The sequence below is a fragment of the Callithrix jacchus genome, chromosome 2 (genome assembly GCF_049354715.1).
Source record: "Callithrix jacchus isolate 240 chromosome 2, calJac240_pri, whole genome shotgun sequence".
NCBI lineage: Eukaryota > Metazoa > Chordata > Mammalia > Primates > Cebidae > Callithrix > Callithrix jacchus.
The window spans coordinates 46,739,503-46,754,062 of record NC_133503.1 but is presented as its reverse complement, the minus strand read 5'-3'; the positions used below and the strand labels follow the sequence as shown (position 1 = coordinate 46,754,062).

The following is a 14,560-nucleotide window of genomic DNA, read 5'->3' as shown; positions in this document are numbered from 1 at the left end:
GAGAATTTCTTGTTTTTCCAAGAGATATTAATTCTAAAGATGATAAATGAAAAGTAATTGTTTCCTTCTCCCTGGAGCCATGAACTCACTGTGTGATCAGCATGGGAGGTTAGAGCAAAGATCTAACAAAACATGTGCACACTCTGACCACAGCCTTGCAAGGTATTGAGAAACAGAATAGATGCTCTTTCCCAAGCCAGTACGGAGCAAATTTCTGAAGGGAAAAGAGCATATTAGAGCATATTATTAGTCTGCTATACATATAGAAGTAAAAAATATATATGAAGTATAACAGAGAAAAAGGTGTCCCACATTTTAACTTTTTCAAAATTTAAGAAAAAGGCTGATGACCAATGGGCCATTTATGGATACCAACCATGTGGGTTTTCTTCGGACAAAATGGATCTGGTGAGAATGTGGGGCCCTGTTGATCAAAGCTGCACGTGTGTAAATGCCTCTGTCTCAAGGCTGAGTCCAAAAGGGAGGATATCTAATGAGGAGTTTGAAGAAATTAGGCAACAGACACCCTACAAGCAGAGTACAATATCCTATAATTCCTATTACTCGTTTTTTTTTAAATGCCAAAGGAATACGGAGGAAATTTTTGTCCTGTTCTTTGGAAGACAATCTGGAGGCTTGACATAGATTACTTTATTGTTATTAGTATTAGAGAGCTGATAAGTCCCAATATTTGCCTTTGACCCATGACTCAAATTCTGAATTTGTTCTCCTTGGATTTTTAGACACACATCTGAGACCCAAGCACATCAGACTTTCACAAAAGTTTATTTATTAGGGAGACTGTGGAAGGCAATGAATCAGTAAGAAGAGAGGTCCATGGAAGGAACCTTGAAGCCATCTGCTACAAGCTCAGTAGTGATAGCTCTTTGTCATCAAGAACAAATGCAAATAGATGTAAAAAGTGAAAGAAGAAGATTGGAGACATGGAGGGAAAAAAAAAAGGGATCTTCTCCATTCAAGTTCATTCAGCTAACATTTTCCAACTTGGTAAAACCCGATTCTTCCATGAGATTTCCTAAAGGAAGTATTAGAATAAACATTTTATTAAGTAATACAATGTCAGAACTGCAAAAATACTTTTAAGTTATCTCATCTAAAACCTGACTTTATATTTGAAGAAACTAAGATACAGAGTATAAAGGAAATTGACTAATGACAAAAGACAAAATTATTGGATTTCTCATTTAGTTCTCATTCAGTGATTTTAAGATGCCACTGAAGATATTTTGACACATGCTACAATCTTTCTGAAATTAAGCTGTGTAATCAGGTCTGAGTTTGTGATATGTGAGGCATATCAATCATCAACTATTCTGTTAATACCCTCACACTGTATTACTCATTAGTGGGGCTAATTACTCATTAGTGAGAATGACCTGGGCTTTGTACATTCCTGTGATTGCTCCTTGCACCAAATTAAAAAAATGACTGGAGTAAAGGCTCTGATATGATGCCATGGGGAAAATGTTTCTCTCTGTGAAATGCACTCACTCATATAGGAATCATTGTGTTATAAGATTTCAATGTCTAATTACTGATTTATGTCATATAAATCCAAAAATCTAAACATCGTCTCAGATAAAACACCCAAACTTTGCAATTACCTCATCATTGTGGTTCAGAGTTTCAAACACTTGAGAGGGGAAAGATATTTAAGAGGAAGCAAAACTACAATTTGTCTTAAATTAAAAATCATTCAGGTCCTGATATTTGAGAGCTTCTTGAGTGGAAGTCAATCAATTGCCATATGGGAACATAAGGGCTCAGATACCAGAAAGGATCTGAGGAATGTCATTTGGTACAATGAGTCTGCTTTCTAATCCAGTGGACTTTCTATTACTATGTGCTTTTCTGAGTGGGGGGGGTGATTATTATCTTTGTGAACTGGAGCAAATTCCTGGCTTCAAGGTTGATGTACTTGATAGGAGGGGTAAATGGTAATCGCTAAGAACAAGCATATTTACAGTTCCCTTCTTTTCCCCAAATAGTACTCACAAGCTCTCAACACACAGGATGCAGGGATTATCATAGGTTATAAAATTGGTGCCACAGATGGGTTGATATAAGCCAGGGCAGGGGTTGATGGTTCTATTAAACCAACTCGAGTTTACTTTCTCATATGGACATTCCACCTGAAATTGAGTTGAAAAGATTTATACAATTAGAATCTCTCTTAGACAGGTAGGTCACCTTTGAAATTCATTAGGAAAATCTAAGCATAGTCCAAGTGTAGTGGCTCATGCCTGTCATTCCAACACTTTAGGAGCCTGAAGTGGGAGGACTGCTTGAGCCCAGGAGTTCAAGACCAGCCTAGGCAACAGAACAATAATACCCTGTCTCTCCAAAATTTTTATTTTTAATTAGCCAGGCATGGTGGTGCATGCCTATAGCCCCGGCTTCTCAGAAGGCTAGGGCAGGAGGATCACTTGGGCCTAGGAGGTTAAGACTGCAGTGAGCAATGATGGTGCCACTCCACTCCATCTTAGGCAACAGAGTGAGACCCCATCTAAAAAAAAAAAAATTCTAAGCATAGCCCAGACCATATTTCAGTCCTATGAAAGCTCTCACTTTCCCATCTCCACAAAGCCATGAAACTAGAACCTATATGTATCTCTTTTGGTGACAATATGATGCCCTGGTTATCAGGACCTTCTCAAGGAGAACAAAGGCCAGCTATGTTATGGTTAAAAAAAAAGAAAAAGAGTAGATAAACAGATGATTTATCTGGAACTTCTCTCTCAATCTTCTTTATGCCCCGACTATTAGATCTGGAAAGATTCTTGGAGATTTTCTGTGACAGCTCAGCTAAGAAAACTGAAGATCAATAATTGAAGAATATGCATGCCTTAATTTATATTATTTATTACATCTTATTCACTTTCTAAATCCTCAAGCCTACTTTAAAGTTGTGCAGTGCAAGGTTATTAAAACTAATGCCCTGACACTGTAGGGAAAATTGAAAATAAAGGAAGGGACATGTCTCGTTAGGGACCCTGACCAAGGGATGCTTGTTTTCAGAAGAAGTTCTTCTCTGGACAATGATGGTGTTAGTGATGACTCTGAGATTTATGAAGCTTGAGGCTAGTGTTCTCAGGGGCTCTATAAATGCCATATGATTGGTACAAATAAAGTAACTCACACACAAGGTAGGAGAAAGTTTTGGCTAGAAATTTGGAAGGAAGAGGGTCATGTTTTAACGTAGAAATTCCTCTTCCTTTTTTTATACAACATCACCATCATGGCCAGGCCACCATTGTTATCCAATTAATCCCTCCATTTCCTTTATTCCCCATTTCCTGAAGTTTCACAATTTAAACTTCTCTGAATTATTTTATTTCCTTGATAAATGTTCTTTCATTGAACCTCAATGCACTTTATAAAAAAGTCTTTCTTATTATGGGCTTAAAGTCCCTAGGTGACCTGGAACCTCCCAAATCTTCTACCCTTACCTTATACTACCTTGCTTTCTGCCTTTTTGGTAAGTTTTTAAAATATATAAAGTCTTTATCTTCCCCTCACCTCAAGGTCTTTTTGAAGTGTCATGACCACCTCACCAAATATATTTTTTCTGAACCTACAGTCAGTCTATCTTTAGAGCTCAGGTTATAACCCACTTTCTCAGAGCTACTTATTAAAATATAGTCGCCACTCTCTGTTATTTATTTTTATACTTTTAATCAGTTTGTAGCAAAGCATTTGCTTAATTACTTAACTAATCCCTCACTCCTAAAGGACTATAAGCCCTCAAGGGAAAGATTTGTGTCTGATTAGGCTAGTCATTATGTACCCAGCATATATATTGGCATTTAGTCATTGCTATATAAACATTTGCAAAATGAATGAATGAGATTAAGATAGTTCAATCTTAAAGAATATATAGTTACCAAAGACAAGAATAGTTTATATGGTTGTCTATATAGCTTCTTTTTTCTCTTTGTCTTTAGAGAAAGACATGCATTCATCAGGTGAGAATCCCACCTGCTGCTCTTACTGTAACATCTGCCACTTCTCCTCCCTGCCTGTGCTCCAGTCACACAAGGCTTCAGTTAGTGACCCAGGTGGTGAGGTCTTTCTCCCCACTCTCCACCTGGGTGGCTCCTTTTTATCCTTTAGGTCTCACCTTAGATATCCCATGACAGAAAACCTTGCCTGAACCCATTGTGTATATCTCTATGCTCAAAAGATATTCTCTATCATACCATTTTATTTCTTGTATTTATAAAACTTACCATAAATCATTGTTGTTTTCTTCATTTTTTGGCTATCTGTAAGCTTCATAAGAAAAAGGAATATAACTACTTTCCTCAATATTGTATCTTAGGGCACAGTACAGATTATTAATAAATATTTGTTAAAGAAAATAAGTAAAAATGACTGCATTTATTATTATTTAGGAATTATGGGCATGAGGAGAACTCATCCTGCAGGTAACCTTCTGAAGAAGAAAATTCTAGAACTGAACTTTATGAGACCAGGGTATAAATCCTGGAAAAATGGTGCAGATCCTTTTACTGGGGTAGTAGCCTCTGACAAGTTTTACACTCTGATCCCTGAGTCTCTTGAAGGTAGAGCTGCCCTCAAAATATCTTTCTCAACAGTCAACTTACTACTGACTTTTTTACAAAGAAGAATTTGCAAATTTAATTCATAACTTTAAAATTTCTAAATTTAAAATTTAAGAATGAGACAAAAGCTTAAGCTGCTAATACTTCTAAAGGGAAGGAATACAGTGATGCAAATATAAATCAAAATGAAAAGTTTAATCCCTCATTTACTTTTTCCCTCACTTATCAAATACAATTGGCCTCACATTATATGCAATGCTCAGAAAGGTAGACAAAAACGAAAAAGCTTTCTCCATTTTGCCCTCATACAAGTTGCAAACAATTTGAGGCTCTGTTTGGGTATCTACTATGCCTTCACATTTTCTTCCATCCATATCCAGAAGGTGCCTTCTCCATTCACAATGTGCATAGTCATTCTCTGTATAACTCAAGACATTAAGGAGCATTCTTTTCAGTCATTCTTTCTATCAAACTGTGAGCCCCTTAAGAGCCAGAACCATGTCATGCCCAAGTCCATAGGCTCTTAAGAACCTGTCATGCTCCTGGCAATAGTCAATACTCTTAAATATTTTTCAGGGGTCTAGAGTTAAGAAGCTTATCTGCAGTTCAATTGAGCCAAAGAGAAGATTAAGGCCATAAAACCCTCTTGGTCAGTCCAAATAACTGGTTCTCCAGTTATTTTGCCTTTGCTAAGGATTGTTTTATGTCCGACTTTGTGGTGAATTTTAGAGTATGTGCTATGTAATGATGAGAAGAATGTGTATTCTGCTGTATTTTGTAAGAGCTCTATAAAGGTCTATCAGGTCCATTTGGTCTAGCGTTAAGTTCAGGTTCTGAATATCTCCGCTACTTTTTAGTCTTGAGGATCTGTCTAATACTGTTAATGGGGTGTTGAAGTCTTTCATTATTATTATGCAGAAGTCTGAGTCTCTTTTAAGGTCTCTAGGAATGGGCTTTATGAATCACGGTGCTCCTATGTTGAATTCATAAATACTTAGGATAGTTAGGTCTTTTTGTTTAATTGAACCGTTTACCATTATGTAATTTTCTTTTTTAAATTTTCTGTTTAAAGTTTATTTTGTCTGAAATTAGGATGGCAACCCCTGCCTTTTTCTGTTTTCCATTTGCTTCACAGATTTTCCTCCACCCTTTTATTTTGAGCCTATTGGTGTCATTGCAAGTGAGATAGGTTTCTGTATGAAAGAATACCATTGTGCTTTGGTTCTTTATCCAGCTTGTCACGTTTTTAATTGGGGCATTTAGCTCATTTAAAGTCAATGTTAGTTTGACATGTGGGGATTTTATCCCGTTGTTATGATGTTAGCTGGTTATTTTGCAGACTTATTTCTGTGGTTGTTTTACAGTGTCATTGGTCTGTGTACTTAAGTATCTTTTTGTTGTGGCTCGTAATGGTCTTTCCATATTTAGTGCTTCCTTCAGAAGCGCTTGCAATGCAGGTCTGGTGGAAACAAATTCCTTCATCATTTGTGTGAAAAGGATCTCATTTTTTTGCTTATGAAGCTTAGTTGGGCCAAACATGAAATTCTTGGTTGGAATTTTCATTCTTTAAGAATGTTGAATATTGGCCCACAATCTCTTCTGTCTTATAGGGTTTCTGCTGAAAGGTCTGCTGTTAGTCTGACGGGCTTTCCTTTTTAAGTGGCCTTCTCTTTCTTTCTAGCTTCCTTTAATATTTTTTCCTTTATTTTGACTTGGGAAAATTTGATTATCATCTGTCTTGAGGATGACATTCTTGCAAAGTATCTCACTGATGTTCTCTGCATTTCTTGAAATTAAATATTGGCCTCTCTAGCCAGGTTTGAGAACTTCTTATGGATGGTATACTGAAATATGTTTTCCAAGTTGTTTCCATCCTCCCCATTTATTTCAGGGACACCAATGTGTTGTAGATTTGGTCTTTACATAATCGCATATTTCTCAGAGGTTTTTTTAAATTCAATTTTATTCTTGTTTTTATATTTTTGTCTATCTTATTTCAGAAAGCCAGTCTTGAAGCTCTGAGATTTTTTCTTCACCTTGGTCTATTCTGCTATTAATACTTGTGATTGTGATTATGAAATTCTTGTAGCATATTTTTCAACTCTGTGAGGTTGGTTACATTCTTTCCTATACTGGATATTTTGTCTGTCAGCTGCTGTATTGTTTTATTGTGCTTCTTGGCTTTTCTGGATTGAGTTTCAACATACTTCTGCATCTCAATGATCTTCCTTCTTATCTGTATTCTGAATTTTATGTCTGCCATTTCAGCTGTCTCTACCTGGTTACAAACTTTTGTTATAGAGCTGATTCAGTTATTTGAAGGGAAAAGGGCAGTCTGGCTTTTTGAGTTGTCAGAGTTCTTGTATTTGTTCTTTCTTATCTTTATGGGCTGATGTTTCTTCAATCTTTGAAGCTGTGGTCCCTTTGACGGAATGTATTCTCTTACCAGGTCCACAAGGGGGCGTAGTTTTAAGGGCAAGAATTTCCCAGTGCCATGCCTCCTCCCATCATTCTCCATCTGGGATATTTAACGGTTTACGTTTGAATTTTGCAGGCACAGGAAGAGTCAGTCACTCCAGTGGAAGTTTAAAGGAACTCCTTTCATTGGCCAAAGGAACTTGGGAAGGTGGGAATTTCTCCCACGCTAAATTCCCCTGCTCCTTCATCCACACCGGATTTCCAGCTCTCTGGGATCCCTTCCCACATAGTGGTACCTCTCTTTCCCCTCTTGGATTTCCCGTCTGGAATCCCCTTCTGCACTCTTCATGGAAGTCTTTCTCTTCTTCCTTCTCTTTTCTCTACCTAAATAAAATCACCTTTGCACAACACTTCTTGGGTCTGATATTTACTTTTACGAGTGTACAGTGCACTGCAGTGGTCCCTTCTCTCATTCTTAAAAGAGCGGAGACCAAGAATCCACAGCATAGACTCGGGGGAGCCATGCCTCACCAACACCCCAAAAAACCTGATTACACCTTGGATTTTTAAAATTCTATTTTACGACCTTGAGGGTTTGATTGTGTGTATATGTTGGATTCCGTCTCCTGGCTTCATTATTGGAAGATTTTAGGTAGCAAAGGCTAAGCTACCAGTTGCTGGATTTTGTGCTCTACTTTTGGGTGACTGCTATCAGGCCTCAATTTTGTTTTCTGAGTCCTTGAGGTTAGAAATCCATCACGCTGGGGATGGGGGTCAAGGTGTTTCCAGAACACTGGTCACTACACCCTGATGGGCAGTGATAAACAAAGCATTTTGTAAGGTGGGGGAGACAGAATCTGTCTTTGTTCTCACATGCCAGCAGCAACATGACAGGGTGCATGTTCATCAACTGCTGCTTGGTGTTAGGGGATGCCAACAAAGCAATGTGGGGTATGGCTGTGGACCTTGGGGAAGCTGCAGTAGGGGAAGGGAGCAGGCAGGCTGGTGCATGTCCACAGTGACTGCTCTCCTGGAGCTCTGCTGGCCAGGTGCAGTCTGCCAGTGCAAGAGCTATGATGAGGGTCTCCAGCCAATGGTTGCTGCTCTGCAAGCAGACACAACAAGGCTGGGACCCCAGGAGAAGCCAGCAGACTAAAAGGTGCTCAGGTCAGACTGGCCCTGGCTGATGAGCAAGAGCTCCCTTCAGAGTTTAGTTCTGACAGTTCCCCCAGAGCTAAAGGCTTCTATGGGAGCAAGTTGAGCCTATGGGGATAGGCATCACTGAACAAGCTCCACAACAGATACACCTGCACCAAATGCTCTGGGTTCTACACCAAGTGGAGTGCTGCCACTTCACTAAGCAGCTCTCCCTGGCAACTCAAGTGTCCATGGTGATTGAGGGGTCTTGTCCTGCCAGGATTCCAGAAGCTCAGGGTGAGAACAGGTTGCTCCTTGACAGTTCAACTCAACCATTCCTCCAGAGTAGTTGGGGGCCAGGAATGAATCTCAGTGTGCTGTACAGTAGCCCTGTGCAGGGTTCTCAATATTTTTTTTTCTTTTTAAATTACCCAATTTGAGGTAAGCAACAGCAAATGGACTAATTATAGCCCTCAAAGAAGAGGAAATTCTGCCTCCACACCACATTCAGATTTGAGCAGCAATATCAATACATCTCTGGTTTTCCAGCCTGCTGCTCTATCCTGCATATTTTGTACTTTCCAGGCCTACCATCATGTGAGCCAGGGACTTAAATCTCTCACTCTTGCTCTCTCTCCACCTCTTTATTTTCTGTCTCTCTGTACACACACACACACACACACACACACACACACACACACAAATAGAAAATAACTGTATGATAGCAATATATTCCAATTAATGGCTATGAGTAACATTTGTGAGCTCTTATTCTGCTGTATTTCAGATCTGCTTAGGCGGGCCAGATGCCTTACCTATGAATATAAATCATCATAAGTAATTTTTAGAACATGTATTTTTAAATAGTTGTTTTCTGTGAAAGTGAGGCATTATTGTAATATTTTACATTAAGACTTAATAAAATTTCTGCATATACTTATACATTCACCTTTATGAAGTTTTCTGGGTTGAAATTCTTGACCTCTGGAAGAGAAGATTTTATTGAATGTCTAATGTGATAATTTGAGATTTCATAGTCTATCGAGTAAAATAATCATTTTATTTCTTTGTCGTCTTACCTAGACTGAGAATGAGAAGTTCTTGTTGAATTACTATCCCAGTTGGTTAGTACTGATAGTAAACATCTTTAATATATGAATATTTTGAGTCAAGTAAGAATATAAGAACATAAGATCAACACTAAAAGTAGATTGAGCATTTTTTAAATCCTGTAAATATTCAGATGAAAATCTAGGGCATAATATAGTGTGAAAACATTCGTAACTTTGCAATTAAGCAAAAGAAAATACACCTAAATCTTTCTCTGCCACTTAAAGTCTGTATAATTTTGGTATAGTCACTTCTTTCTAAATATTAGATTTCTGGTCTCTAAAAATAGAATATGAGATAATATAATTTTAATCTCTTCTGGTTGCATTAGTGTATGAGCTAACATGTATGGAGAGGCCTTATTCTGAATAGCACTTGCTGTTACACTTGACTTTAAATTTTCAAAAGGACTAGAAAATAGAATAAAAGAGGGAAGAAAACAATAGGAAAAAAGGAGCTTGCTTCTATAAGTATTCACTTTGTGCTGGCTGCTTAGCTAAGATTTGACATGCTTTATCACAGTGAATCCTAAATGCTATTATAACTTCAGTCTTAGAGATGAGAACCAGTAGTGACTTGGATATTTGCATAATCTACGAAGTGGAGTCTAGATGCTAATCTGAATGTTTGACACCAAAGCCCATGATTTTAACCATGAAGGGTAAAGTATTGAAATCATACTACCAGAAGGCTGGTAATAATCATTGTTTCATTCTTCTAAAGGCTCAGATCTTGTTAAAAGTAAAGACTTGACATTAAATTTTCAGGGCTGGAAGTGGTGAGGATATACTGATTCCAACTATTCTTTTGTACTATCATTCTATTACCTCAACTTTTCTAGATTATCATGAGAGAAAACAGAAATTCTAAGGGATAGGTCAAAGCCATTTATTTCCATATAAGTTCACAAGGTTTTATGTGTCTATGGTTAATAGCCTAAATAGAGATAGCTATCCTCCAAGTTCTTATATGCAGAAAGAAAGCTATAGGAGATTCATGAAAATGTGACCAATATATATTTCCTGCTTGAGACTCCATTTCTGTAACTGTAATGTGGATATCAAATGCATGTAGGTAACAGTTATTACCCTAAAGGTAGTATATAATATAAATGAGAATTTGGTTGAATAACATACATATATGTTATTCATTATATGTATATGGTTGATACAAAAGTAACTGCAGTTTTTGCCATTACTTCTAATTAATACACAAACATAAACATATATATATTTACATATGTAAATCCACAATGCACATATATGTATATTTCTTTAGACATATAGCTAAGATTTTCTTTTTCATAACTTTAACAGAGCAATGTCCATGGGGTATTGAAGAAGCACACAAAAAAGTAGCATTTGTGAAACCATGTTTTAAAAGACCAAGAAGGTGATTTTGGCCCATGTGGGCTTTATATTCATAATAAAAGAAGAGCTGAGGCATCAAATTGAGTATAATGCTTACAGGTTTTGCATGTAAAACATGCACTCATTACTGTAAGTTTTCGGATCTGTGCCACATATTGGTTTCCAGTTTCTTGGACATGCAATCTTCAAACCTTGAGTGTTTCTGAGACAGTCCACCTATAGTTGGAACAAAAAATAATGCCCTGTATTCTCATTCTTAAATTTTATTCTTATATCGAGATGGTGAAGGGGAAGGAAGTAGAAAGAGAACTAGCCTCTTCAGCTTTTCAACAAACACATCTGGAAGATCTTCTATGGTCCAGGTGTTGTGCTGCAGAAATAGAGACCAGAATACACCTTAAATCATAAGAATTTTTTGTTTAACAGGAAAATATAAATCTCTCCTTTTAGGGTTCTAATGAAAGTCTAAAGGAATAAAAAATGTAGAAAATGCTCAGAAAATTTAAAATGCTATGCAAAGATAAAAGTTTGGTTTCAAGTCAATTCAAACAGATGCCTTCTAAATTTTCTTTAGATGTTAATATTTATAATTTAATGAAGGCTGAATATATTACAGTTAACAGAAATGTGTGACTATCTGAAAGAAATCCTGACTCACCAGGTGGAGAGATAGCCCAGGCTGTGGCTGCTAGAGCAAGGATGGCAAAACAGTGAAGCCCTTCATAGTGATGGCATATGCCAATGATGGAGACATGCTGCTCTGAGTCAAGGAGTCCAGAGAGAGAAGAAGAGTCTATCCCTTCCAGGTATAAATACACACACACAAGGCAGGGTCCCTCCCACATTCAAGATTGATCTTTTCAATGATGATTGACTGTTAAGTTAGGAGATTTGCTTTCTCTTGTGGGCATTTAGTGCTATAAATTTTCCTCTAGACATTGCGTTAAATGTGTCCTAGTGATTCTGGTATATTGTGTCTTTGTTCTCATTGGTTTCAAAGAACATCTTTATTTCTGCCTTAGTTTCATTATTTCCCCAAGTCATTCAGAAGGAGGTTGTTCAGTTTGCATGTAGTTATGCAGTTTTGAGTGAGTTTCTTAATCCTGAGTTCTAATTTGATTGCACTGTGGTCTAAGAGACTGTTTGCTATGATTTCTGTTCTTTTACATTTGCCGAGGACAATTATACTTCCAATTATGTGGTCAATTTTAGAATAAGTATAATGTGGCTCTGAGAAGATAGTCTATTCTTTTGATTTGGGGTGGAAAGTTCTGTAGATGTCTATTAGGTACAGTTGGTCCACAGGTTCCAGTCCTGGATATCCCTGTTAATTTTCTCTCATTGATCTGTCTAATATAGACAGTAGGCTGTTAAAGTCTCCCACTATTGTTGTGTGAGAGTCTAAGTCTCTTTGTAGGTCATTAAGGACTTGTTTTATGAATCTGCATGCTCGTGTATTGGGTGTATACATATTTAGGATAGTTAACTCTTTTTGTTGCATTGATCCCTTTACCACTATGTAATGCCCTTCTTTGTCTCTTTTGATCTTTGTTGCTTTAAAGTCTTTTTTTATCAGAGACTAAAATGGAAAAAAAAAAACACTGTTTTGTTTGTTTGTTTTTGCTTTCTATTTGCTTGGTAAATATTCCTCCATCCCTTTATTTTGAGTCTATATGTGTCTTTTCACGTGAGACAGGTCTCCTGAATACAGCACACTGATAGGTCTTGACACTTTATCTACTTTGCCAGTCTGTGTCTTTTAATTGGGGCATTTGGCCCATTTATATTGCCCTGGCTCATGCCTGTGGTCCCAGCACTTTCGAAAGCCAAGGCGGGTGGATCATGAGGTCAGGAATTTGAGACCAGCCTGAGCAAAATGGTGAAACTCTATCTCTACTAAAAATACCAAAATTAGCCGGGTGTTGTGGCAGGTGCCTGTAATCCCAGCCACTTGGGAGGCTGAGGCAGGAGAATTGCTTGAACCCAGGAGGTGGAGGTTGCAGTGAGCTGAGATCATACCACTGCACTCCAGCCTGGGTGACAGAGCAAGACTCCATCTCGGAAAAAAAAACATAAATATATGTGTGTGTGTGTGTGTATGTGTGAGTGTGTGTGTGTGTATATATATATATATATATATACACACACACATATATATATATACATATATATATATATATATATATATATATAGAGAGAGAGAGAGAGAGAGAGAGAGAGAGAGAGGTTATGTGTGAATTTGATCCTGTCATTATGATGCTCACTGGTTATTATTTTACCCATTAGTTGATGCTGTTTCTTCATAGCATCAATGGTCTTTACAATTCAGTATATTTTTGCAGTGGCTGGTACCCGTTGTTCCTTTTCATGTTTAGTGTTTCCTTCAGGAGCTCTTGTAAGGCAGACATGGTGATGACAAAGTCACTCAGCATTTGCTTGTCTGTAAACGATTTTATTTCTCTTTAACTTATGAAGCTTAGTTTTGACTGGATGTAAAATTCTGGACTGAAAATTATTTTCTTTAAGAATGTTGAATATCAGCCCTCACTCTCTTCTAGCTTGTAGAGTTTCTGCTGAGAGATCCGCTGTTAGTCGAATGGGCTTCCCTTTGTGGGTAACCTGGCCTTTCTCTCTGGCTGCCCTTAACATTTTTCCTTCATTTCAGCCTTGGTGAATCTGACAATTATGTGTCTAGGAGTTGCTCTTCTTGTGGAGTATCTCTGTGGTGTTCTCTGTATTTCCTGAATTTGATTGTTGGCCTGCCTTGCTAGGGTGGGGAAGTTCTCCTGGATAATATCCTGAAGAGTGTTTTCCAACTTGGTTTCATTCTCATAACTTAATCCTCATTGTAACCTGTAAGATAGAAATTATTAGACCCCATTTTATAGAAGAGACAAAGACCCAGAGAGATAAAGTATCATTTTCATTGTCATAGAGTTAGTGAGTCACACAGTCAGGATTTGAGCTTAGATCTGTTCAGTTCCGAAGTATCTGCCTTATTGTGGGATAGAAAATACCTGGTGTTCCTGCCTTTGCTACTTCTGCCCTATGCTTACGGTAAGAATTACCAATCCACTACAGAATTCTTGGCTGTTGGTTCCAGGGGCAACTTGATGTTTTGTTTCATTTTTAATTTTAGATTCAAGGAGTGCATGTGCATGTTATTACAGGGGTATATTGTAGGCTTCTAGTGTACCCATCACACAAATAGCAAACATTATGTCAAATAGGTAATTTTTCAACCCTCACCTCTCTCTCATCCTCCTTCTGGATGAGTTCATTATCTGTGTTTATGTCCATGAGTGCCACTTATAGCTGAGAATATGCAATAATTGATTTTCAGTTTTTGAGTTAATTCACTTAGGGTAATGGCCCCCAGCTCAATCCATGTTGCTGCAAAGAACATTCCTTCCTTTTTATGGCCACATAAGATTCCATGGTGTATATATACCACATTTTTGATCCAACCAACTGTTGATGAATACTTAGGTTGGTTCCATGATTTTGCTGCTGTGAATTGCATTGTGAAAAACATCCTAGTGCAGGTGTCTTTTTAATATAATGATTTATTTTCCTTTGGTAGATACTTAGTAGTGGAGTTGCTGGGTCAAATGACAGTTCTACTCTTAGTTCTTTGAGATGTCTCCATATTGTTTTCCATAGAGGTTAAAATAATTTATATTTTCACCAAGAGTGTGTAAATATTCACTTTTCTCCACATCCTTAGGTAATTCTGAAACCTGAAAGAAATGGGAAGCCTTCAGGAGGGCAAATATATTGGCAAAAATATTTTCTAGGTTAAAGTAGAAAAAAATCACAAGAAAATTAATTTAATTGGAGAGCTTATTGAATAAGCAAATTCTGACAACTTACTGTTTTATAATAAATAATGGTGATAAGCATTTATTGAGAGGTTAATATATATGAGATCTTCAGTTT

General features: G+C 37.4%; 1 protein-coding gene across 1 annotated transcript; it reads right to left on the bottom strand.

The window, feature by feature from the left end:
• Nucleotides 1-809: 809 nt before the first annotated feature.
• Nucleotides 810-4,428, bottom strand: SPINK14 (serine peptidase inhibitor Kazal type 14 (putative)). The gene is given in 3 exon segments (XM_017965033.4): nucleotides 810-1,036; nucleotides 2,017-2,163; nucleotides 4,406-4,428. Coding segments are annotated over 3 exon segments (216 nt in total). The 3' UTR covers nucleotides 810-990.
• Nucleotides 4,429-14,560: the final 10,132 nt, after the last annotated feature.